Genomic DNA, 21,498 nt, shown 5'->3' on the forward strand with positions numbered 1-21,498 from the left:
TGTTAAGTTATGGGAGTGGCGCCCGTGGTGCAGCGGTCACTCCGTATCCCTGGGCATCCAATTTTTTTTTTTAAGGTCCGGAGCTGTCTCTGTCCAGTCACCCTATCTTTTCCCCCTTCCTTGCTCTCATTTTAAATTTGTGCTCTTTGGAAGAGTTTCGCTTTGAAAGAGCGTGAGCAGCAACAAGGGAAGAAGAGAAAGGGAGGAGGGCAGATAAAAGATCGAGAGAATCAGTGTCTTGACAGAGCTGTAAAAATTTGAGATTATGAGAAATACTTGGAGGATAGGGTGGGGTGAAGAGGAAAGTGAAGGATGAATCTGAAAGGGGCGGAAAAGAAGAGTAGTCCTGGTCTAGAATTTAGAAATCAGAGATTCTTCATGGATTGGCTTTTTCTTTTAATTAACTTTTTAATTTTTTTTTAAACACCAAAAATCCCTAAACAAACGCAAACATTCGTAACTTTTTGCTGCTTCCTATGAAACGGAGCTCAAAAGATATTAAGGAATGACGAGAAAGAAAGAAAGACACAGACATGTTCAGGGGGTCTGAAGCTTAACTTTAACAAACAACAGATATCAGACAATTTTATTCTTAACCAGATGCTGGTTATATATTGCAGGATGACAAAAGGCGTGCATGCATTTCTTGGGGGAACAAAGTTCTTATCTTTCAGTGTTCTTCCTTGTACTTAAAATGACCATTTGGGGTAAACAAACATTCTTTTCCTCCTAGACTGTTCTACATAAATCAGATAACATAAAGCAGGTTACAGTCTCCACAGTGTACTGCCGACACCACCCTAATGCCATCTGCTCCCAAGTAGTTCTGCAGGTCATATGTTAATCCTATCTGCTACACTTTTTGATCAATCAGTTCTACATATATAATCAGTAATTCACAATATTATCACATAGTTGCATATTCATCATCATGATTATTTCTTGGAACATTTGCATCTATTCAGAAAAAGAAATAAATACCCCCCACCCCCCACCCAAGCTATCACCAGTATTTCACTCTAAATTTATTTTAACATTTGTTCCTTCTATTATTCATCTTTATTCCATATGTTTTATTCATCTGTTGATCAGGTAGATAAAAGGAGCATCAGACACAGGTTTTACAATCACACAGTCACATTGTGAAAGCTGTATCATTATACAATCATCTTCAAGAAACATGGCTACTGGAACACAGCTCCACATTTTCAGGCAGTTCCCTCCAGCCTCTCCACTGCATCTTGACTAACAAGGTGATATCTACTTAATGCATAAGAATAACCTCCAGGATAACCTCTGGACTCTGTTTGGAATCTCTCAGCCATTGACACTTTATTTCGTCTCATTTCGCTCTTCCCCCTTTTGGTTGAGGTTTCCTCAATCCCCTGATGCTGAGTCTCAACTCATTCTAGGGGTTTCTCAATCCCTTGATGCTGAGTCTCAGCTCATTCCAGGATTTCTGCCCCATGTTTCCAGGAAGGTCCACACCCCTGGGAGTCATGTCTCACGTAGACAGGGGGAAGGTGGTGAGTTTGCTTGTTGTGGAGAGAGAGGCCACACATGGATTGGCTTTTAACCTTGTGCAAACCTTTAATAGATTATAACCTCTGATTCTTCGTGTCACAATGGAAATGATAATCCCTTAATGTCAGAGAGTTTCCGAGAAGATTAAATGAAATTTTCATAAAAACATCTTGTTAACACAAAGTGTTTTTACACATGTAGAATATATTAGACAAAGGCACTGGCGTCTGAAGGAGAGAGGGAAGAAAGAAGCAGGAGCTTGATGGACATGAAAAGGAGAAAGAGTAAAGTGTATTTTAGGATTTGTCAACGTCATTTAATTTTTCTCCTGATTGGATCTGTGCTCTTGATCCTCAAATTGAATGTATATATATTTGCTTTTCCACTCACTAGGAGACTAGAAAGAAAGGAAATTAAAAATTCATGTACACTTCACTGTCATTCTTTCACCTTCTACCCTTCTTAGAAACCCAAAAACCCTACTCAACCCCTAAAAGTTGTAGTTTTCTATAGTGTATTTTAGTCATTTCAGAATGTCATTTGCTTTCAAAATCTGTTACATGTTTGAATCATCCTTCGAACTTTATAAAACAAGTGGGGACTCATTACATTTTTTAATAAAAATTTTTGAGATTGTTCCTTGTACCTTAGATCTTCAAAAGCTTCATGGGTAGTTCTGATGTTCAGCCTGAAGTGAAAAGAGTATTCAGAGAATCTTTACTTTTTTTAGTTTTCCATCTTGGGTAGAATTCGTACATATCACTGGACTGGTGCTTGCTACATATTTATAGTGGATGGTTTTGTAGCCATGAGTTCTGTACAAAGGCATTTGCTGGTTCTTGTTAAGCTGTTACGTGGTAAGACATAATGTAGATTTGGAATAAAAATAACTGCCATTTACTGAGTATCTGCTATTTACTAACCATGTTTTGAGATATTTCACAGGTTCTTTAACTTACTCATTTTAACTGATCCCAGAGCCTTAGCTTTATTGCTTCTTGGAAAATGACATTTTGAGTAAACTCCAGAGAGGCAAATCTAATATGTAACATAATCAAAACACTGTAGAACAAAGCTGTGTAAAATAATTTATATAGTTGAATGTGAAAAGACTATTTCCCATCCTTTCTTACCTCCTTATACCCTCTCTTGACTCATATATCCCCATACTGGGCCATTTCCATCAGCATATAAACAGCTTATCTCCTCAAAAGAATGATCTATTTTCCCTCAATCACTTCTTCACTTCACATTCACTTTTTGGCCTGTTCCAGTCAGGCTACCATTACCACTACTCCACTGAAGTTGCTTTTGTTAAGGCCATCTACAATCTCTGCTTTCCCAGATCCTCTGCCTTCATCCTACCTCACTAGTCAGCAACATTTGATAGAGTTAGCTGTTCTTCCTTATAATACTTTCATCATTTGGCTTCTGGCATTCTATTTTCTTTTGTTACTTGTTTTTTGTTTTTTGTTTTTTTTCTTCAACCTCTCTGGACTCCATTTCATTCTCCTTTGCTTGCTCTTCTCTTACTTACATCTTAACATTAGGAAATCTTGGGACTTTGACCTCAGCTCTGCTCCCCTCTTTTTCTACATTTATCCTCTGAGTGATCTTCCCACTACAGCTGGTTGCCAGCCTTTCTCCTAAGTTTGAGATTTTCGCATCCACTATATTGCTTGGACTATCCATCCATAAACAGTAATTAAAATTTTTTCTCTATTGAACCTGTCGTCTTCCCCTCACCTTCCCCCTTTCCCCCCAATATTCCATCCCAGTTAATGGAACTACATTTACCTAGCTCCTTAGGAATCCTAATTCCTTCCTTTTTCTTGTCATCTACACCTAGAATGTCAATGAATCTGTTTGGCCTTGTCCTCAAAATACATGCAGAATCCCCCATTTGCCCAGTGTGCGCTGTTACCACTGTCTGAGCCTCTCTGCATCAACTTTAAATTAGGCTTTTGTGACTACTCTGCCTTTATTTTTACCTCCTCTGTGCTCCCTCTATTCACCCAGTAATCAGAATGAATTTTTTAAAATGTAAATTAGATCATGTCACTCTCTTGCTTATAACCCTCCAGGGGCTTCCCATTACTCTTAGGGTAAAGTCCACATCGTATACCATGGCCTATGAATGCCTTACATGGCTTGGTCTTCCTGCCTTTCTGATTTACTGCCTATCATTTCCCCCATTACTTCTGTACTAGTGTGATCTTTTTTTCCTTAAATATGCCATTCTGATTCCAGACTTGGAGCATTAGAGCTTGCTGTGTCCTCTGGCTGGAATGCTCTTCCTCCATTTTTGTTTTTAGAGATTTTCTCAAATGTTTCCTCAGCAAGGACTTCCCTGACCACTGACCCACTAAACTATAAACTAGTATCCTGCCATCCTAGCAAGTTTTTCTCTCTCCCCTTGCCCTGTGTTTTTTCACCATATGAAATTATTTTACTTATTCATTTGTTTACTCATTGTTTTCCTCACCCTGTAGGATGTAAGCCCTCTATATTAGTTTCTCAGCTGTAAGTCAAATACTACACTGGGTTGACTTGAACAACAGGAGTTTATTGGCTCATGGTATTGAGGTTAGGAGAAGTCTGAAATTGAGACATCAGCAAGGTGATACTTTCTCTGCAAAGACTGTGGTGGTCTGGGGCTTGCTTCCAGTCATCCTTGGTCCTTGGCTTTTCTGTCACATGACAGTGTCTTGTCTTTTCTGGCTTCCATTGACTTCTAGCTTCTTGCTTGTCGTGACTTTCTCTTTCCCCCTGTCCAATTTTTTTTTTTTTTTTCGCTTAGAAGGACTTCAGCCATATTGAATTAAAGCCTGCTGTCATTCAGTTTGTGCACACCTTAACTAATAACATCTTCAAAGGTCCTATTTACAGATGGGTTCACATCCACAGGACCAAGAGGGGGGACCTGAACGTGCCTTTTGTAAGGGACACGATTAAATCCTGAGCACCTTCTAAAGCCAGGAATTTTGTTTTGTTTATTGCTCTATCACCAGTAATGAGACTAGTGTCTGTCATTTAGTAGGTATTTAATAAATACTTATTTGCTGAATGAACTCTTGAATAAATTTAGAATTAACAAATTATATGATAGATCGATTATATACAATTAGTTTAACTTTTCAAATAATTACATGTGGATATGCAAGTGTTATTCCAGTTTAATTCTGGATCTATCATTTTGTGGTCTCATCCTGTCATCCTGTTTTTTTTTTCCACTTATAACTAACAGAAACCATATGTCATGCTGCTGTTTTTAAGACTGTGCTCATGATGTCTCTTTTAATGTACATTATTCTTCTAATTCTTGTATTTCTTTTCTTTTAGGTTACTTTCTCTACTTTACTTTGGCCACCAGTCTTTTATGGACTTGTGTTAGGCCAATCAGTTATTTTTATTGTGGCAACATAGAAACAACATAAACTTTTCTGTTTTAACCACTTTCAAGTATACAATTCAGTGCTATTAAATAGATTCAGAATGTTGTGCTATCATCACCACCATCCATTACAAAAACTTTTGCACTACCCCAAACAGAAACTGTGTACCCATTAAATAATACCTTCCCATTCCTCACCTCCTGGCCCTCATTTCCGGGAATTCTATAATCTACTTTCTGTCTATGAACATGCATCTTCTAGTTATTTCATCTAAATGAAATCATACAATATTTTTTCCTTTTGTGTCTAGCTATTTCACTAGATGTCTTCAAGGGTTTATCCATGTTGTAGCATGTCTCAGAATTTCATTCCTTTTTATGGCTGAATAATATTTCATTTTGTTTATCACAAAATATCTATCACCAGTAATGAGAATAGTGTCTGTCATTTAGTAGGTATTTAATAAATACTTATTTGTTGAATGACACCACATTTTGTTTATCCATTCATCTGTTTGATGAATACTTGGGTTACCTTCACCTTTTGGCTATTGTGAATCCTTAGGCCAGTTGATTTTAAGAAAGGCTTTACCATGGCTACCAGCATAAAGTGCCTGTAATTGCACACCTTTTCTCATTAGCTGTTCTTCTTACATTGATCATACTGACCATTTACTTTCCCATTTGTCACATATGTCTGTGAGAGGCAGGATCGCATCATGAATAAGAGTACAGAATAGAATTAGTTGGGCTGAAATCCGATTCTGCCACTCACTAGTTTTGTGACTTTGGGCTAGTCAACTAAACTCTCTGAGTCCTAATTTCCTAATCTATGAAGTAGGAATAAAAATAGCATTAAATAAGATAATATCTATTAAGCATGCGTAATAATGCCTGACACCTGGTAAGAGCTGTTCGTCATTATGTGTCCAGTCAGAATGGTCTGTGGTATCTGGTCACTATTCAGTGAGCTAGTCTGCTTGTCCAGTTCCAAAGTTTAGAATAGGGAAAAAGAATGGCTTCTGTGCAGAATGCCACTGGAAGGTCATCTCCAGAATAAAAGGCCCCATTTTCTAGAGCAAGTCCTATTTGTCTCTTTCAACTTTCTCAGGATTTACAAAGCCCCAAGCCTAACTCCAGACTTTGTTGATTGAAACAGTAAAGTAGTTCAGCATTTTAAGCCCTTTAGTTATTTTCTATTTACTACATTAAAGTTAGTGTGCTTTAAATTCTGCTCTAATAAGTTTGAAGAGACTGGAAAATAGAGTTTCTCCAAAGGAGATTTACATTTTTGCCACATGGGGAATAGTTGAGGGGACCAGTGATGCTTTAATATGGAGAAGAGAGTATTTAGTGGGAATATAACTGCTGCATTTGAGTATGAAAGAAGAATTAGACTTGTTCTTTGTTATTCTGGAGGAACATAGGTATAAAAGACATTGGGAATGAGTCATTGTTCCCCATATAGTAAAACCTTCTAACTGTTAGAATGGGCTCAAATCAGAGTGGGTTTCTACCAGAAGTATTGTTTCCCAACCTTGGAGTTGTCAGGCTCAGGCCAGATCATCTCTTTCTACACATTCATCTCTTGCTACATAGTCTATGGAGAATATGTAAGTGGTGATGAGGGTCGATTTGTAGAACCTCAAGGGTTCCTTTTTTACAAGTCAGAAAATTTTCTCTCAAGCACTCCTTTTATTATTTTTTTGATAATTTTCAGTAGCTTTCTTTTCTAGTAAGGCTGAACTGTGCTTTCTTTCTTTCTTCCTTTTTAAAATGTTCTCTGCAAACAATCCTCTGTCTAATCAACTTTACTTTTCATTAGTCACCAGTTTCAGAGTCTGTTCCAGGTAAGTCTTTTGCTGTTCCCTACACTGGGCTTATTCATTCCCACTTCTACATTGTTATATGTGTTATATTTTTTATTCTTTCTGTTATTCCTCTTTAAAAATTTTTCTTTAAACACTTTATCCAGGAAGAATCCTTCCTCATAATTAGATCCATCTGACTTATTGCTGTCTTGGCTTTGCGTTCTCTCAGCTCCTTGACTGTAGAGATTTATACTCTTTTCATTTGTAACTATGTGTGTCTGTTTTTTTTTAATGTGATTATTCTAACTAGGTAAATTATATTATAGAAGGCAGAGACTTTACTTTCCAATTTTTGTGTATTTCCTCATGTTCTGTGGATTCGTTTTTGAAGTAGTTTGTGTTTCTTACTGCTGTTGGCAATTAACAAATTAATGACGTATTGGTGGCAAAATGCTGTTACAAGTTTCTAGGAAAAAATTATTTGTATTCCTAGTCACTCTTCTATAAACGTTTGTCAATTCTGTATACTTTGTGTTCTGTTTAAGGTTCTGGCATTACAGCACTAGCCACCTCTGCATTTTATGGCCCACCCCAGCGCCAGCTTCATCATGCTGTCATACCTCATGGAAAAGGTGGGCGTAGCTCAGTCAGTGGGATTGTGGCCACTGTGTTTGGAGCAACGGGATTCCTGGGCCGATATGTTGTCAACCATCTTGGTAAGTAAAGTTGCTTGAGTTCACTATGCTCCCTTGCCATTTGTTAGGATTTCCTGATGAGAGGTTATCAGCTGTTGCTCTTCTATTTAACAGTGTTATCAATTGCTTCTATTTTGGATTTATGTAATTTTTTCTAGTTGTAGCAATAAGAGCATACCCATGCTTCCGATGTAGAATGTTAAGACAAGAATAGGGGACTCTGAGAAGTTCTGGTATCTTTAGCATGGCAAAATATGCTTTTTGTTAAATGTAATAAATTCACACACATCACACTACAATTTAAATATTTGCCAAATTACTGTGTTATAATGTGTCCATATTATATGCTATTGATCCTTATTTCAATCCATCATTTTTTAGGACGTATGGGGTCACAGGTGATCATACCTCATCGGTGTGACACATATGACATCATGCACCTTCGTCCCATGGGTGATCTGGGCCAGATTATCTTCCTGGTAAGAACCTTTTTGACTGATTGTTGGAGTTGACAAATCTAAACTACCAAGGGCATTTTTAGAAGCCTGAGGCACTGTAATGACTCATTAATATCACCCCATAATGGATCAAGGACATCCTCCCTCCACATGACATTCCTTCAGCTAGATTCCTGCATATCATGCTTTGGCAAATTCTAGACCAGTGGTCAGCACTATTTTTCTAAAAGGGTCAGACAGTAAATATTTTATGCTTTGTGGGTCATAGAGTCTGTCCTAATTACCCAGTTCTGCCGTGGTAGTCTTAAAGCAGCCATGGACAAATACAGTAATGAATGAGTGTGGCTGTGTTCCAGTAAAACTTTAGTTAGAAAGTTAAGCTGCAAGCCAGATTTGGCCAGTGGATCTTGAGTTGCCAACTCCTGCTCTGGACCTGTGCTGTCTAGTGTAGCAGCCATTAGACACATGTGGCTTTTGGACACTTGAAATGTGGCTAGTCTGAAAAGAAATATGCTATAAACTATAAAATATAGTCTGGATTTCAAAGACTTGGTTTGAAGAAAATAATGTGTGATATATGAGTAATAATTTTTACATTTATTACATGTTGAAATAATATTTGGATATATTGGGTTAAATATATTAAAATGAATTTCACCTGTTTCTTTTTTTTTTTTTTTAATGGCTGCTAGAAAATTTAGAATTACATATGTACCTCACATTATTTCCATTGGAAAGCACTGTTATAGGCAGAAAATCACAAAGTATTTTATAGCTTGGTTTGCTTGGCATAGACTTAACCTAGAGCAGTTCTTTCTGAGCATTCCCTGTATTCTCTAATCTGCAGGCTCTTTTTTTAGGCCAGTAGTTCCTAAAGGGCCGAGACAGGGAGGGTATGGTGGGAGAGAAGAGGGATGTATACTAGTTCTTTAAGGGAGTGATTAAAAATGCATGGGACCTTAGTTGCCACAGTGATTGGAGAGGCATACTGGTTTCTTAGGCATGGGGTAAGTGTGCTGATATCCTACAGTGCATAAGACAGTCCCTTCTGGCCAAGAGTTGTGCTGCCCATAATATCTACAGTGATCCTTTTGAGAAACCTCACTCTGGTCCTTGATGCTTGGGTCCACAGTTCTTTTAGCAAGCTTTTCCTACTTTTAACATTTTGTATGGAACCAAGCTATTCCATTCGTACACTTTCTCCTTTTGAAAAATGTTTTATACATATCCTTAATACCTCTGATACTATTTCTGTACAGATTATTTGTACTACATTTACTTTTTGACTTATCTTTAATGGCAATTTCATTTATTCCTTATTGCCTTTTCATAAGCAAAGCATAATACTTATCTTGGAAATTCCTTGTTTCTAAGATATTTTTCTTTTCCATCATCTCATTCTCAAATTTATCTTCTTGGTATTGCAGTTATAAATGCTTAGCTTTTTTCTAAGTCTTTTGTGGCTTAAGTTTATCAGTCACCTTGTTAATTCTTCCAAATTAAAGTATTTTACAAATCATTAAGAGAAAACTTTTTCTAGCTTGCGAGTATGGAATCACTGGAATTGAGCCATGTGATTTTTTTTTGTTCTTTTTAGTTGTTTCGTTTTTTTTTTTTTTTGAGCCATGTGATATTTATTCCATTCTTTCCGCAGATATTTGTTGAGTGTCTGCTATGTACCTATAATGCCAGGTTCTGAGGATGTCTCGATGAGCAAGATCACAGGGAGTTCACATCTTAACAGAGAATACAGATACAAAACATAAGTATAAAAAACATTATGAAGGGGGAAGTACAGGGAGGGCATAACAGGGAAGTCATTATCATTTATTTGAGAAGGATGAACCATTTGCAGTGTGGAATGCTGGTTTTCCACTTTAGTCTCTGTTTGAAACTGATTTCTGAGCAGCCACTTGGTTTAGTAAACTGACTGTGCTATCCAGGCCTTATCCCTAGGGATTTGGATTCCTTTAAATTCTTCCTCTCCAGGCATTACTATTGGGCTATTTGTGTGCTTATGTGTCAGCCTTTTCCACTCTGAGTCGCCTTGGATTCTTCTTCTTCTCCCATCCTTGGCATATTTTCTTTAAAAAAAAAAAAAGCTGGTTTTTTTTAGCTTTTTTATGTATAGAGCTGCTTTTTTTGTTGTTGTTGAGTTTTTTCTCTCTGTCACTATGCTACAGATTTTAGGTATATCTCAATCCTCACAGCAAAATTTTTCTAATTTTGCATGAGACTTGGTGTCATGGTTAGGGACATGTGTCAACTTGGCCAAGTTGTGGTACCTGTTTATCTGATTGGGCAAGTGCTGGCCTGTCTGTTGCAATGAGGACATTTCATAGAATATGGTCATGATCACGTCAGCTACATCCACAGCTGATTCCATTTGTAATCAGCTAAAGGGAAGTCTCTTCTGCAATTAGTGATGCTAAATCTAATCACGGAAAGCGTTTTAAGGAGGACTCAGAGGAGACAGGTTTCATTCCTGGTTCGGCTGGTGAGCCTCTCCTGTGGAGTTTATCCAGACCATCCATCGGAGTCATCGGCTTCGCAGCCTGTCCTGTGGATTTTGGACTGCGCGTTCCTGCGGTCACATGAGACACTTTCATAAATTATATATTTGCAAGTGTTCCCTGTTGATTCTGTTTCTCTAGAGAACCCTAACTAATACATCTTTGTACCAGGAGTGGTTCTTAAGAAACAGAATCTTAAAAATGGGTTTTTATGAATGGTTTTCTACTCTGACTGGACTCAGACACACTAAGGACTCTGATTCCCGTAATCAGAATGACAGTCCCAATCCATGGAGTGAGTTGGCAAAGGAGATAGTCAAAATATCATCATTCGATTCTCCTAATGCTTCACTTGTACGAAGCCAGACTCTGTGGGATAATGTTTTTGACACCTTTACTGAGTTTTGTAGAAATAAGAGTTATAGAGGTGTTGGTTGGTTGTTGTTAGATACACTGGCTACATTAAGGGGTAAAAGGGATGGGCTTAAGACTTCAAACAAGAAGCTTAAGCACCGTCTGAAAGATGTGGACGTTTCTGTGAGTATCCTGAAGGAAAATCTTATTTCCTGTAGCCGTAGACTTGAGATCTCTGAAAATCAGACTCAGAATCTTATTGTTAGAGTAGCAACTTTACAATGTAAACTGAAATCTCAATCTTGCATGGTGTCTGCTGTTAAAGTGAGGGCATTGATTGGAAAGGAGTGAGACCCTGAAAAATGGGATGGCGACATATGAATTGATGTTGATGTTGGTGGTAAGGTTGAAACCCTAGGTAGTGCTAAGTCTTCTCTAGATAACCCTGTTAATAGTTTGCCCTGTGGACATAGTCGCCCCACCTCTAGCCTGCCTTGAGAAATTGGCCACTCAGCCTCCTCCTGAAGGGATTAGCCCTAGAGTTATTAATCCTGTTTCACCAGATGAAACTGCAAATGAAGGCCCTGAAGCAAATGGCTTGGAAGATATTTCTAATTCTTTTCATGACTCACCCCCACCATCCCTCATTTCTTCCAAACCTATAACTAGACTAAAGTCCCAACAGGCCCCTAAAGGTGAGGTACAAAGTATCACACATGAGGAGGTACGTTATACTCCAAAAGAACTGTGTGAGTTTTCCAATTTATATAGATAGAAATCAGGGGAATATGTGTGGCAACGGATTTTAAGAGTGTGGGATAATGGTGGGAGGAATATAAGGCTGGATCAGGCTGAATTTATTGATATGGGCCCACTAAGCAGAGATTCTGCATTCAATGTTATAGCTCGAGCAGTTAGAAAAGGTGTTAACAGCTTGTTTGGGTGGTTGGTTGAAACATGGATCAAAAGGTAGCCAACATTACCTGAGGTTGAAATGCCAGAACTGCCCTGGTATAATGTAGATGAGGGGATCCAGAGGCTTAGAGAGATTGGAATGTTAGAGTGGATTTATCATGCAAAGCCTGCTCTTACACCCCAGAAATGTCCAGAGGATGCATATTTTACCAGAACAGTGAGAAATAAATTTGTGAGACTAGCACCATCATCCCTAAAGAACTCTGTGGTTGCACTTCTCTGTAGGTCAGATATTACTGTGGTAACTGAGCTGGAATCCTTAAACACAATGGGGATGACAGGATCCCGAGTTGGCAGAAGCCAGGTGGCAGCACTTAATCACCAAAGACAGGGTAGACGTGGCTATTATAATAGACAGCAAATTCAAAGGAGGCATCAAAATTATATGACACACAGAGATTTGTGGCATTGGCTAGTAAATCATGGGGTACCTAGAAATACAATAGAAGGGCAGTCTACTAAATTCTTGTTGGAGCTGTATAAACAAAAGAGTTCTAGCTCAAGTGAACAGAAGTCTAACCTGAACTACAAACACACAGAGTCATGGTCCCTTAATTAATTTCCAGACTTGAAACAGTTTACAGATCCAGAGCCCCTTGAATGAAGGGGAGGCCAGGTCCCTTTGGGGGAGAAACCTGTTACACTGCCACAAATTTATACTGTTAATCTTCCTCCAAGTCTTCCCCAAGGAGACCAATGGCCTTTTACCAGGGTAACTGTGCATTGGGGAAAAAGAAATGATCAGATATTTTGGGGATTCTTAGACACTGATTCAGAAGTGACATTAATTCCAGGGGACCCAACACGTCACTCTGGACCACCAGTCAGAGTGGGGGCTTGTGGAGGCCAGGTGATCAATGGAGTTTTAGCTCAGGTCCGTCTCACAGTGGGTCCAGTGGGCCTCCGGACCCATCCTGTAGTTATTTCCCCAGTTTCAGAATGTATAATTGACATAGACATACTGAGCAACTGGCAGAATCCCCATGTTGGTTCTCTAACTCGTGCAATGAGGGCTATTATGGTGGGAAAGGCCAAGTGGAAGCTGCTAGAACTGCCCCACCAAGCAAAATAGTAAATCAGAAGCAATACCGTATTCCTGGAGGGATTGCAGAGATTACTGCCACTCTTAAGGACTTGAAAGATGCAGGGGTGGTGATTCCCGCCACATCCCCATTCAACTCTCCTATTTGGCCTGTGCAGAAAACAGATGGGTCTTGGAGAATGACAGTGGATTATCATAAACTCAACCAGATGGTAACTCCAATTGCAGCTGCTGTTCCAGATGTGGTATCATTGCTTGAGCAAATCGGTCCATCCCCTGGTACCTGGTATGCAGCTATTGATCTGGCAAATGCTTTTTTTCTCAATAGCTATTAGTAAGGACCACCAGAAACAGTTTGCTTTCAGCTGGCAAGGTCAGCAATATACTTTCACTGTCCTACCTCAGGGGTATATCAACTCTCCAGCCCTATGTCATAACCTTTTTTTTTTTAAACTTTTTTTATTAATTAAAAAAATTAACAAACAAAACATTAAGATCATTCCATTCTACATAAACAATCAGTAATTCTTAATATTATCACATAGTTGCATATTCATCATTTCTTAGTACATTTGCATCGATTTAGAAAAAGAAATAAAAAGACAACAGAAAAAGAAATAAAATGATAATAGAGAAAAAAAGATTATGCATACCATACCCCTTACCCCTCGCTTTCATATACCACTAGCATTTCAAACTGAATTTATTTTAACATTTGTTCCCCCTATTATTTATTTTTATTCCATATGTTCTACTCTTCTGTTGATAGAGTAGCTAAAAGGAGCATCAGACATAAGGTTTTCACATTCACAGAGTCTCATTGTGAAAGCTATATCATTGTTCAATGATCATCAAGAAACATGGCTATTGGAACACAGCACTACATTTTGAGGCAGTTCCCTCCAGCCTCTCCGCTACATCTTGAATAACAAGGTGATATCTACTTAATGTGTAAGAATAACCTCCAGGATAACCTCTTGACTCTGTTTGGAATCTCTCAGCTGTTGACACTTTGTCTCATTTTACTCTTCCCTCTTTTGGTCGAGAAGGTTCTCTCAATCCCTTGATGTTAATTCTCAGCTCATTCTAGGGTTTTTCTCAGTCCTTTGATGCTGAGTCTCAGCTCATTCCAGGATCCCCATCCCACGTTGCCAGGAAGGTCTACACCCCTGGGAGTCATGTCCCACGCAGAGAGGGGGAGGGTGGTGAGGCTGCTTGTCATGTTGGCTGGAGAGAGAGGCCACGTCTGAGTAACAAAAGAGGCTCTCTTGGGGGTGACTCTTAGGCCTAAATTTTAAGTAGACTTGACCTATCCTTTGTGGGGTTAAGTTTCATGTGAACAAACCCCAAGACTCGGGGCTCAGCCTATAGCTTTGGTTGTCCACACTGCTTGTGAGAATATCAAGAATTCAACTTGGGGAAGTTGAATTTCTCCCCACTCTCACCATTCCCCGAAGGGGACCTGCAAATACTTTTCCAGTCACTGATCAAATCATTCTGGGATTCGTCGGGACATCACTCTGGACAAACCAACAAAATCTCATGTGCTACCTGAGATTCCAAGTACTTATGACATTCAATCAAACTATCTACATGAGTTATGTTAGGAAATGCTCTAGTCAAAATATAAATTTTGTAACAAACATTTTTTGCTTTACTCTCATACATAAGGTGACATTTTAAAGTATTAATTATCATCTATTTTCAGCACCCTGCACTAATGACATTCCTTTGTTCTTCCTCATGCAAAAACATTTTAAAAATTTGTACATTGTACATTTCACTATTATTATACACTCTAGGCATTCCTAGATTATACCATCTCGATCTTTAACATCTGTCTTTCTTTCTGATTTCATTTATGTCCCCAGCTCTCCTCCCTCTATCATTCTCCCTATGTCATAATCTTGTTCGCAGAGACCTTAATCATTTCTGCCTCCCACAAGACATCACACTCGTCCATTATATTGATGATATCATGTTGATTGGACCTAGTGAGCAAGAAGTAGCAACTACTCTAGATTTACTGGTAAGGCATTTGCTTGTCAGAGGATGGGAGATAAATCCAACAAAAATACAGGGGCCTTCCACCTCAGTAAAATTTCTAGGTGTCCAGTGGTGTGCGGCATGTTGAGATATCCCTTCTAAGGTGAAGGATAAGTTGCTGCATCTGGCCCCTCCCACAACCAAAAAAGAGGCACAGCACCTAGTTGGTCTTTTTGGATTTTGGTGACAACATATTCCTAATTTGGGTGTGCTACTCTGGCCCATTTATCGAGTGACTAGAAAAGCTGCTAATTTTGAGTGGGGACCTGAACAAGAGGAGGCTCTGTGACAGATCCAGGCTGCTGTAGAAGTTGCTCTGCCACTTGGGCCGTATGATCCAGCAGATTCAATGGTGCTGGAAGTGTCAGTGGCAAATAGAGATGCTGTCTGGAGCCTTTGGCAGGCCCCTATAGGAGAATCACAATGCAGACCCCTAGGATTTTGTAGCAAAGCCTTACCATCTGCTGCAGATAACTACTCTCCTTTTGAGAAACTGCTTTTGGCCTGCTACTGGGTCTTAGTAGAGACTGAACGCTTAACCATGGGCCACCAAGTTACCATGAGACCTGAGTTGCCTATCATGAGCTGAGTTGCCTATCATGAGCCTATCACCAAGGCTGACCTGCCGAGTGCCCAATCTGCCAGCAGCAGAGACCCACACTCAGCCCCTAATATGGCACCATTCCCCGAGGTGACCCACCAAGCCATAAAGTTGGGCGTGCACAACAGCACTCTGTTGTAAAATGGAAATACGAGATAGAGCCAGAGCAGGTCCTGAAGGCACAAGTAAGTTACATGAAGAAGTGGCACAAATGCCCATGGTCTCCACTCCTGCCACATTACCTTCTCTTTCCCAGACCAGAGCTATGGCCTCTTGGGGAGTTCCTTACAGTGAATTGACTGAGGAAGAGAAAACTCGGGCCTGGTTTACAGATGGTTCAGCACGATATGCAGGTACCACCTGAAAGTGGACAGCTGCAGCATTACAACCCCTTTCTGGGGTGTCCCTGAAGGACAGTGGTGAGGGGAAATCCTCCCAGTGGGCAGAACTTCGAGCAGTGCACCCGTATGGTTCATTTTGCTTGTAAGGAAAACCGGCCAGAGGTGCGTTTGTATACTGACTCATGGGCTGTTGCTAATGGTTTGGCTGAATGGTCAGGGACTTGGGAAGACCATAATTGGAAAATTGGTGACAGAGAGGTCTGGGGAAGAAGTATGTTGGTAGACCTTTTTGAGTGGGCTAAAAACATGAAGATATTTGTATCCCATGTGAATGCACACCAGAGGGTGACTTCAGCAGAGGAAGATTTTAATAATCAAGTGGATAAGATGACCCGTTCTGTGGATACCAGTCAGCCTCTTTCCCCAGCAACTCCTGTCATTGCCCAATGGGCTCATGAACAAAGTGGTTATGGTGGTAGGGACGGAGGTTATGCATGGGCTCAGCAACATGGACTTCTACTCACCAAGGCTGACCTGCCGAGTGCCCAATCTGCCAGCAGCAGAGACCCACACTCAGCCCCTAATATGGCACCATTCCCCGAGGTGACCAGCCAGCTGCATGGTGGCAGGTTGATTACATTGGACCACTTCCTTCATGGAAGGGGCAGTGATTTGTTCTAACTGGAATAGACACATAATCTGGATATGGGTTTGCTTTCCCTGCATGCAATGCTTCTGCCAAAATGACCATCCTTGGGCTTACAGAATGCCTTATCCATCGTCATGGTATTCCACATAGCATTGCTTTGGATCAAGGAACACACTTCACAGCAAATGAAGTGCCGGAATGGGCGCATGCTCATGGAATTCTCTGGTCTTACCATGTTCCCCATCATCCAGAAGCAGCTGGATTGATAGAATGGTGGAATGGCCTTTTGAAAACTCAATTACGGTGCCAACTAGGTGGCAAAAACTTGAAAGGCTAGGGTAATGTTCTCCAGGAAGCTGTGTATGCTCTGAATCAGCATCCACTGTATGGTGCTGTTTCTCCCATAGCTAGGATCTATGGGTCCAGGAACCAAGGGGTGGAAATGGGTGTGGTACCACTCACTATTACCCCTAGTGATCCACTAGGAAAATTTTTGCTTCCTGTCCCTGCTACCCTGAGTTCTGCTGGTCTACAGGTTTTTGTTCCAAAACGGGGTGTGCTTCCTCCAGGAGAAACAACAATGATACCACTGAACTGAGAGTTAAGATTGCCACCTGGTCACTTTGGGCTACTTATACCTCTGAATCAACAAGCCAAGAAGGGGATTACATTATTGTCTGGGGGTAATTGACCCTGACTATCAGAAGGAAGTAGGACTGCAACTACATAATGGAGGTGAAGAAGAGTTTTCTTGGAATATAGGAGATCCCCTAGGGTGTCTATTAGTACTACCATACCCTGTGATTAAAATCAATGAAAAACTGCAACAACACAATCCAGGCAGGACTACTAATGGCTCTGAAACTTCAGGAATGAAGGTTTGGGTCACCCCACCAGGCAAAGAACCATGGCCAGTTGAAGTGCTTGCTGAGGGTAAAGGGAACATGGAATGGGTAGTGGAAGAAGGTAGCGATCAATGTGAACTTCAACCACATGATCAATTACAGAAACGAGGACTATAATGCTGCTTTGTTCATGTTATACTATTTAAGTTGTAAGATAATCAAGTTTAAGAATGAATGTTGCCCAAGGATTTGTACCCTATTCTGGAGAGATTTAATGTGTTTCCAGTTATATGCAGGACAGTTGAGTATTGTCAGGTAAAAGAAAAAAAGTGTGCTTATTTGTTTTCATTTGGAAATTAAGTATGGTTTAAGTTGATATATATATAGGTGCCAAGTTGACAAGGGGTGGACTGTCATGGTTAGGGACATGTGTCAACTTGGCCAAGTTGTGGTAACTGTTTATCTGATTGGGCAAGTGCTGACCTGTCTGTTGCAATGAGGACATTTCATAGGATATGGTCATGATCACGTCAGCTACATCCACAGCTGATTCCATTTGTAATCAGCTAAAGGAGAGTGTCTTCTACAATTAGTGATGCTAAATCTAATCACGGGAAGCCTTTTAAGGAGGACTCAGAGGAGACAGGTCTCATTCCTACTTCCACTGGTGAGCCTCTCCTGTGGAATTCATCCAGACCATCCATCAGAGTCATCGACTTCACAGCTTGCTCTGTGGGTTTTGGACTCCGCATTCCTGCGGTCATGTGAGACACTTTCATAAATTTTATATTTGCAAGTGTTCCCTGTTGATTCTATTTCTCTAGAGAACCCTAACTAATACACTTGGAGATTATATGTACATAGTTAGTAAAGGATAAACTGGAAGTTGTATTCCTGTCTGTCTGACTCCCAAACCACTGTACTGCACTGTCTTGTACCCTCTTCTCCATCATCAGTCCTAATTGGTTCCATCTGCTGAGGGCTTTATCTATTTGTGCATCTAATTTCTCTAGCCTTTTTCCTCTTTCCTAGATTGTGCAGACATTTTAATGCATTCTCTCTCTTTTTCTCTCCCACGCTTTTTTCTTTCTCCCTCCCTATCTCTCACTCCTTCCCACCATGCTTCCTCATGCACATACTTGGCCCTAGGAAATTCATCTTCCATTGAAATGCTTAAAAAATTAAATGTCCGTTTTAACATAGAAAACTCTGTACCCTTGACTGGGCTTATTTACTCTCCATTCACTGTTCTGGAGAAGAATCATCCATCTCATTTGAGTCCTGAATGATTTATAGATTGCTCAGAAGCATAATTCTAAACTACAATAAGCCATTGGTTTACCATGAAATTTTGGCAGGTCACTTCTTTCTGAGTCTTGTTTTCATGTCTTTAAAAGTAGAAATTACTAGATCTAAGATTATAAAAGAGGAACGGGTTACAAAGAAATAAGGAAATAGATCCTCATAACAATCTTATTAGGAGACACTATTGTTACAACTCCTCCTCTGCAGATGAGGACCTGGGCATAGAAAAGTTAAATTTCTTTCCCAAGATAGTAGTTAATTGACTGGTCCAATCAACATTCAAACCCAGGCAATTTGGTAAAAAAAAAATTATACGATACATAACAACTAAAAGAATGAAATGTCTATGAATAAATTGAATCAAGGATGTAAAGGACTCTTACAAGGAAAACTACTGACAGTGCTGAAAAAAAATCAAAGACCTAAATAAATGGAAGGATGTTTATGCATTGGAAGACTAAATGTTAAGATGTCAATTCTACCCAAAGAGATTTATAGATTCCAGGCAATGCCAATAAAAATTCCAACAGCCTTCATTGAAGAAATGGAAAAGCCAAATACCAAATTTATATGGAAGGATAAGAGGCCCCAAATAGCCAAAAACTTCTTGAAAAAGAATGAAGTTAAAGGACTCACCCTTCCCAATTTAAAAACTAATTGCAAAGCTATGATAATCAAAACAGCATGATCCTGTTACATGCCCATATAGACCAATGGAATCAAATTGAGTATTCAGAAATAAACCTTCATATCTTTGGCCAATTTATTTTATTTACTTATTTTGTATGCTGCATGGTGGGGGTCACATTTCATTCTTTTTCTCTGTGAGTATCCCGTTATTGCAGCACCATTTGTTGAATTTTTGCTGGTTTGTTTGCTTGCTTGTTTGTTTTAGGAAGTGCATAGGCCAGGAATCTAACCTGGGTCTCCCACATGGCAGGCGAGAATTCCACCACTGAACTACTCTTGCACCTCCAGCCAATTTATTTTTGACAAAGGTACCAAGCTCTCAATGGAGAAAGAAGCATCTCTTCAAACAGTGCTGGGAAAGCTGGATATTTATTTACAAAAGGATGAGGGTGAACCCTTACCTCACACCATATACAACAATTAACTCAAAATGGATCAGTGACCTAAATATAATAACCCAAACTATAAAACGTAAAACTTTATGTTAATCATTGGTTTCTTAGAACACCAAAAGCATGAGCTATAATAACAATAAAAATAGATAAATGGGACTTCATTGAAATTAAAAACTTCTTTGCCTCAAAGGACTTCATCATGAAAATAAAAAGACCATTTACAGAATGGGAGAAAATATTTGTAAGTCGCATTGTCTGATCAGGGTTTAATATCTAGAATCCATAAGGGAATCCTATGACTCAGCAACAAAAACACAACCCAATTAAAAATGGGCAAAAGACATGAACAGACATTTCTCCAAAGAAAATATACAAATGGCCAAAAAGCACATGAAAAGATACTCAACATCATTAACCATTAGGAAAATGCATATCGAATCACAGTGAGATACCATTTCACACCTAATAGAATGGCTACTCTTATAGACTCACCATATGATACAGCAATCGCACTTCAAGTTGTATATCTAAATGAATTGAAAGCAGGAATTCTGATAGATATTTGCACACTGATGTTTACAGCAGCATTATTCACAGTTGCCAAGTGGTGGAAGCAACCCAAGTTTTCATCAATGGATTACTAGATGTAAAGTATACATATACAATGGAATATTTTCAACTGTAAAACAGGAAGTTCTGGTACATGTGACAACATGTGGATGAACCTTGAAAAGAAATATACCAGATACAGAAGGACAAATATTATATGATCTTGCTGATAAAAAATAATTAGAATAAGCAAATTCATTGAGTCAGAATACTGGTTACAGAAGCCAGGGAAGGGGTAAAGAAGGGGAAGTTAGGCTTAATTGGTACAAAGTTTCTGTTTGGAGTGATGGAAAAGTTTTGGCAGTGAATGGTGATGATGGTAGCAGAACATTGTGAATGCAATTAATGCTATTTAATTATGTATTAGAATGTGCTTTAAAAAGGAAATTTTAGGTTGTATATATGTTACTAGAATAAAACTTAAAACCATAAAACTGGACAACATAAATAATGAACACTAGTGTAAACTATGGACTATAATTAATAATATAGTTATAATAATAATGTTTCCTCAATTGTAAAATGTATCACACTAATGCATAGTGTTAATAATAGGGAAAACTATGTGTGTGGGGGGGAGTACATGAGAACTGTATTTTCGTATGTTTTTTTTTGTAAGCCTATGACTTTTCTAATAAAATATTTTAAGAAATAATAGATATGAATTCCCCAAATTTGATGCTAATCTTTAAGAGATATTCTTCCTATCACCAATATATAATTGTTTACTGCTAACAAGGGAAAGGCTGTTCACTTGCCAAATGATCCTTGGTTTCTTGGCTGTGTTTCAGGAAAGGAGACTTGATTACTGCATTCCTCCACAAATTTAGCATGGGGGCATGGAGCACATGGGAAGACAAAAATTGATATATTCTATTAAAAATGAACAACATCTTTTCTAGTTCTATCATTTGATTATCTGAGTAAGATGTACCTTAAATTCTGTCTCCAGAGGAATCTGAATCAGAAATGTGGTTGAAACCTTAGAATCATTCTGTTGTAATCAACAGAGCCTTATGAAACGATACTATCTTATGACTACCACAGAGGGCCCATTTTGATATTGCCTGGGGTAACTACAAAAGTGCCAAGTGCCACTCTTTGTTTTCATCTGATTGGCTGCTGCTGTTACAGGAATGGAATGGAAGAGACAAAGACTCTATCCGCAGAGCAGTGGAGCACAGCAATGTGGTCATCAATCTTGTTGGGCGTGACTGGGAAACTAGGTAAGTCTTTGACTCTCAGTTTTTT

General features: G+C 39.2%; 1 protein-coding gene across 2 annotated transcripts in view; it reads left to right on the top strand.

Moving 5' to 3' along the window:
- NDUFA9 (NADH:ubiquinone oxidoreductase subunit A9) overlaps nucleotides 1–21,498 on the top strand; it is a 53,422-nt gene that overhangs the window by 2,708 nt on the left and 29,216 nt on the right. For both annotated transcript variants that reach the window (XM_077169760.1, XM_077169759.1), the window contains 3 exons: nucleotides 7,275–7,445; nucleotides 7,806–7,903; nucleotides 21,382–21,473. In XM_077169760.1, coding sequence (XP_077025875.1) covers nucleotides 7,275–7,445; nucleotides 7,806–7,903; nucleotides 21,382–21,473 — 361 coding nt within the window. The remainder of the gene's footprint in view (nucleotides 1–7,274; nucleotides 7,446–7,805; nucleotides 7,904–21,381; nucleotides 21,474–21,498) is intronic.

This window comes from Tamandua tetradactyla, chromosome 7 (genome assembly GCF_023851605.1).
Source record: "Tamandua tetradactyla isolate mTamTet1 chromosome 7, mTamTet1.pri, whole genome shotgun sequence".
In the NCBI taxonomy this organism is placed as follows: domain Eukaryota; kingdom Metazoa; phylum Chordata; class Mammalia; order Pilosa; family Myrmecophagidae; genus Tamandua; species Tamandua tetradactyla.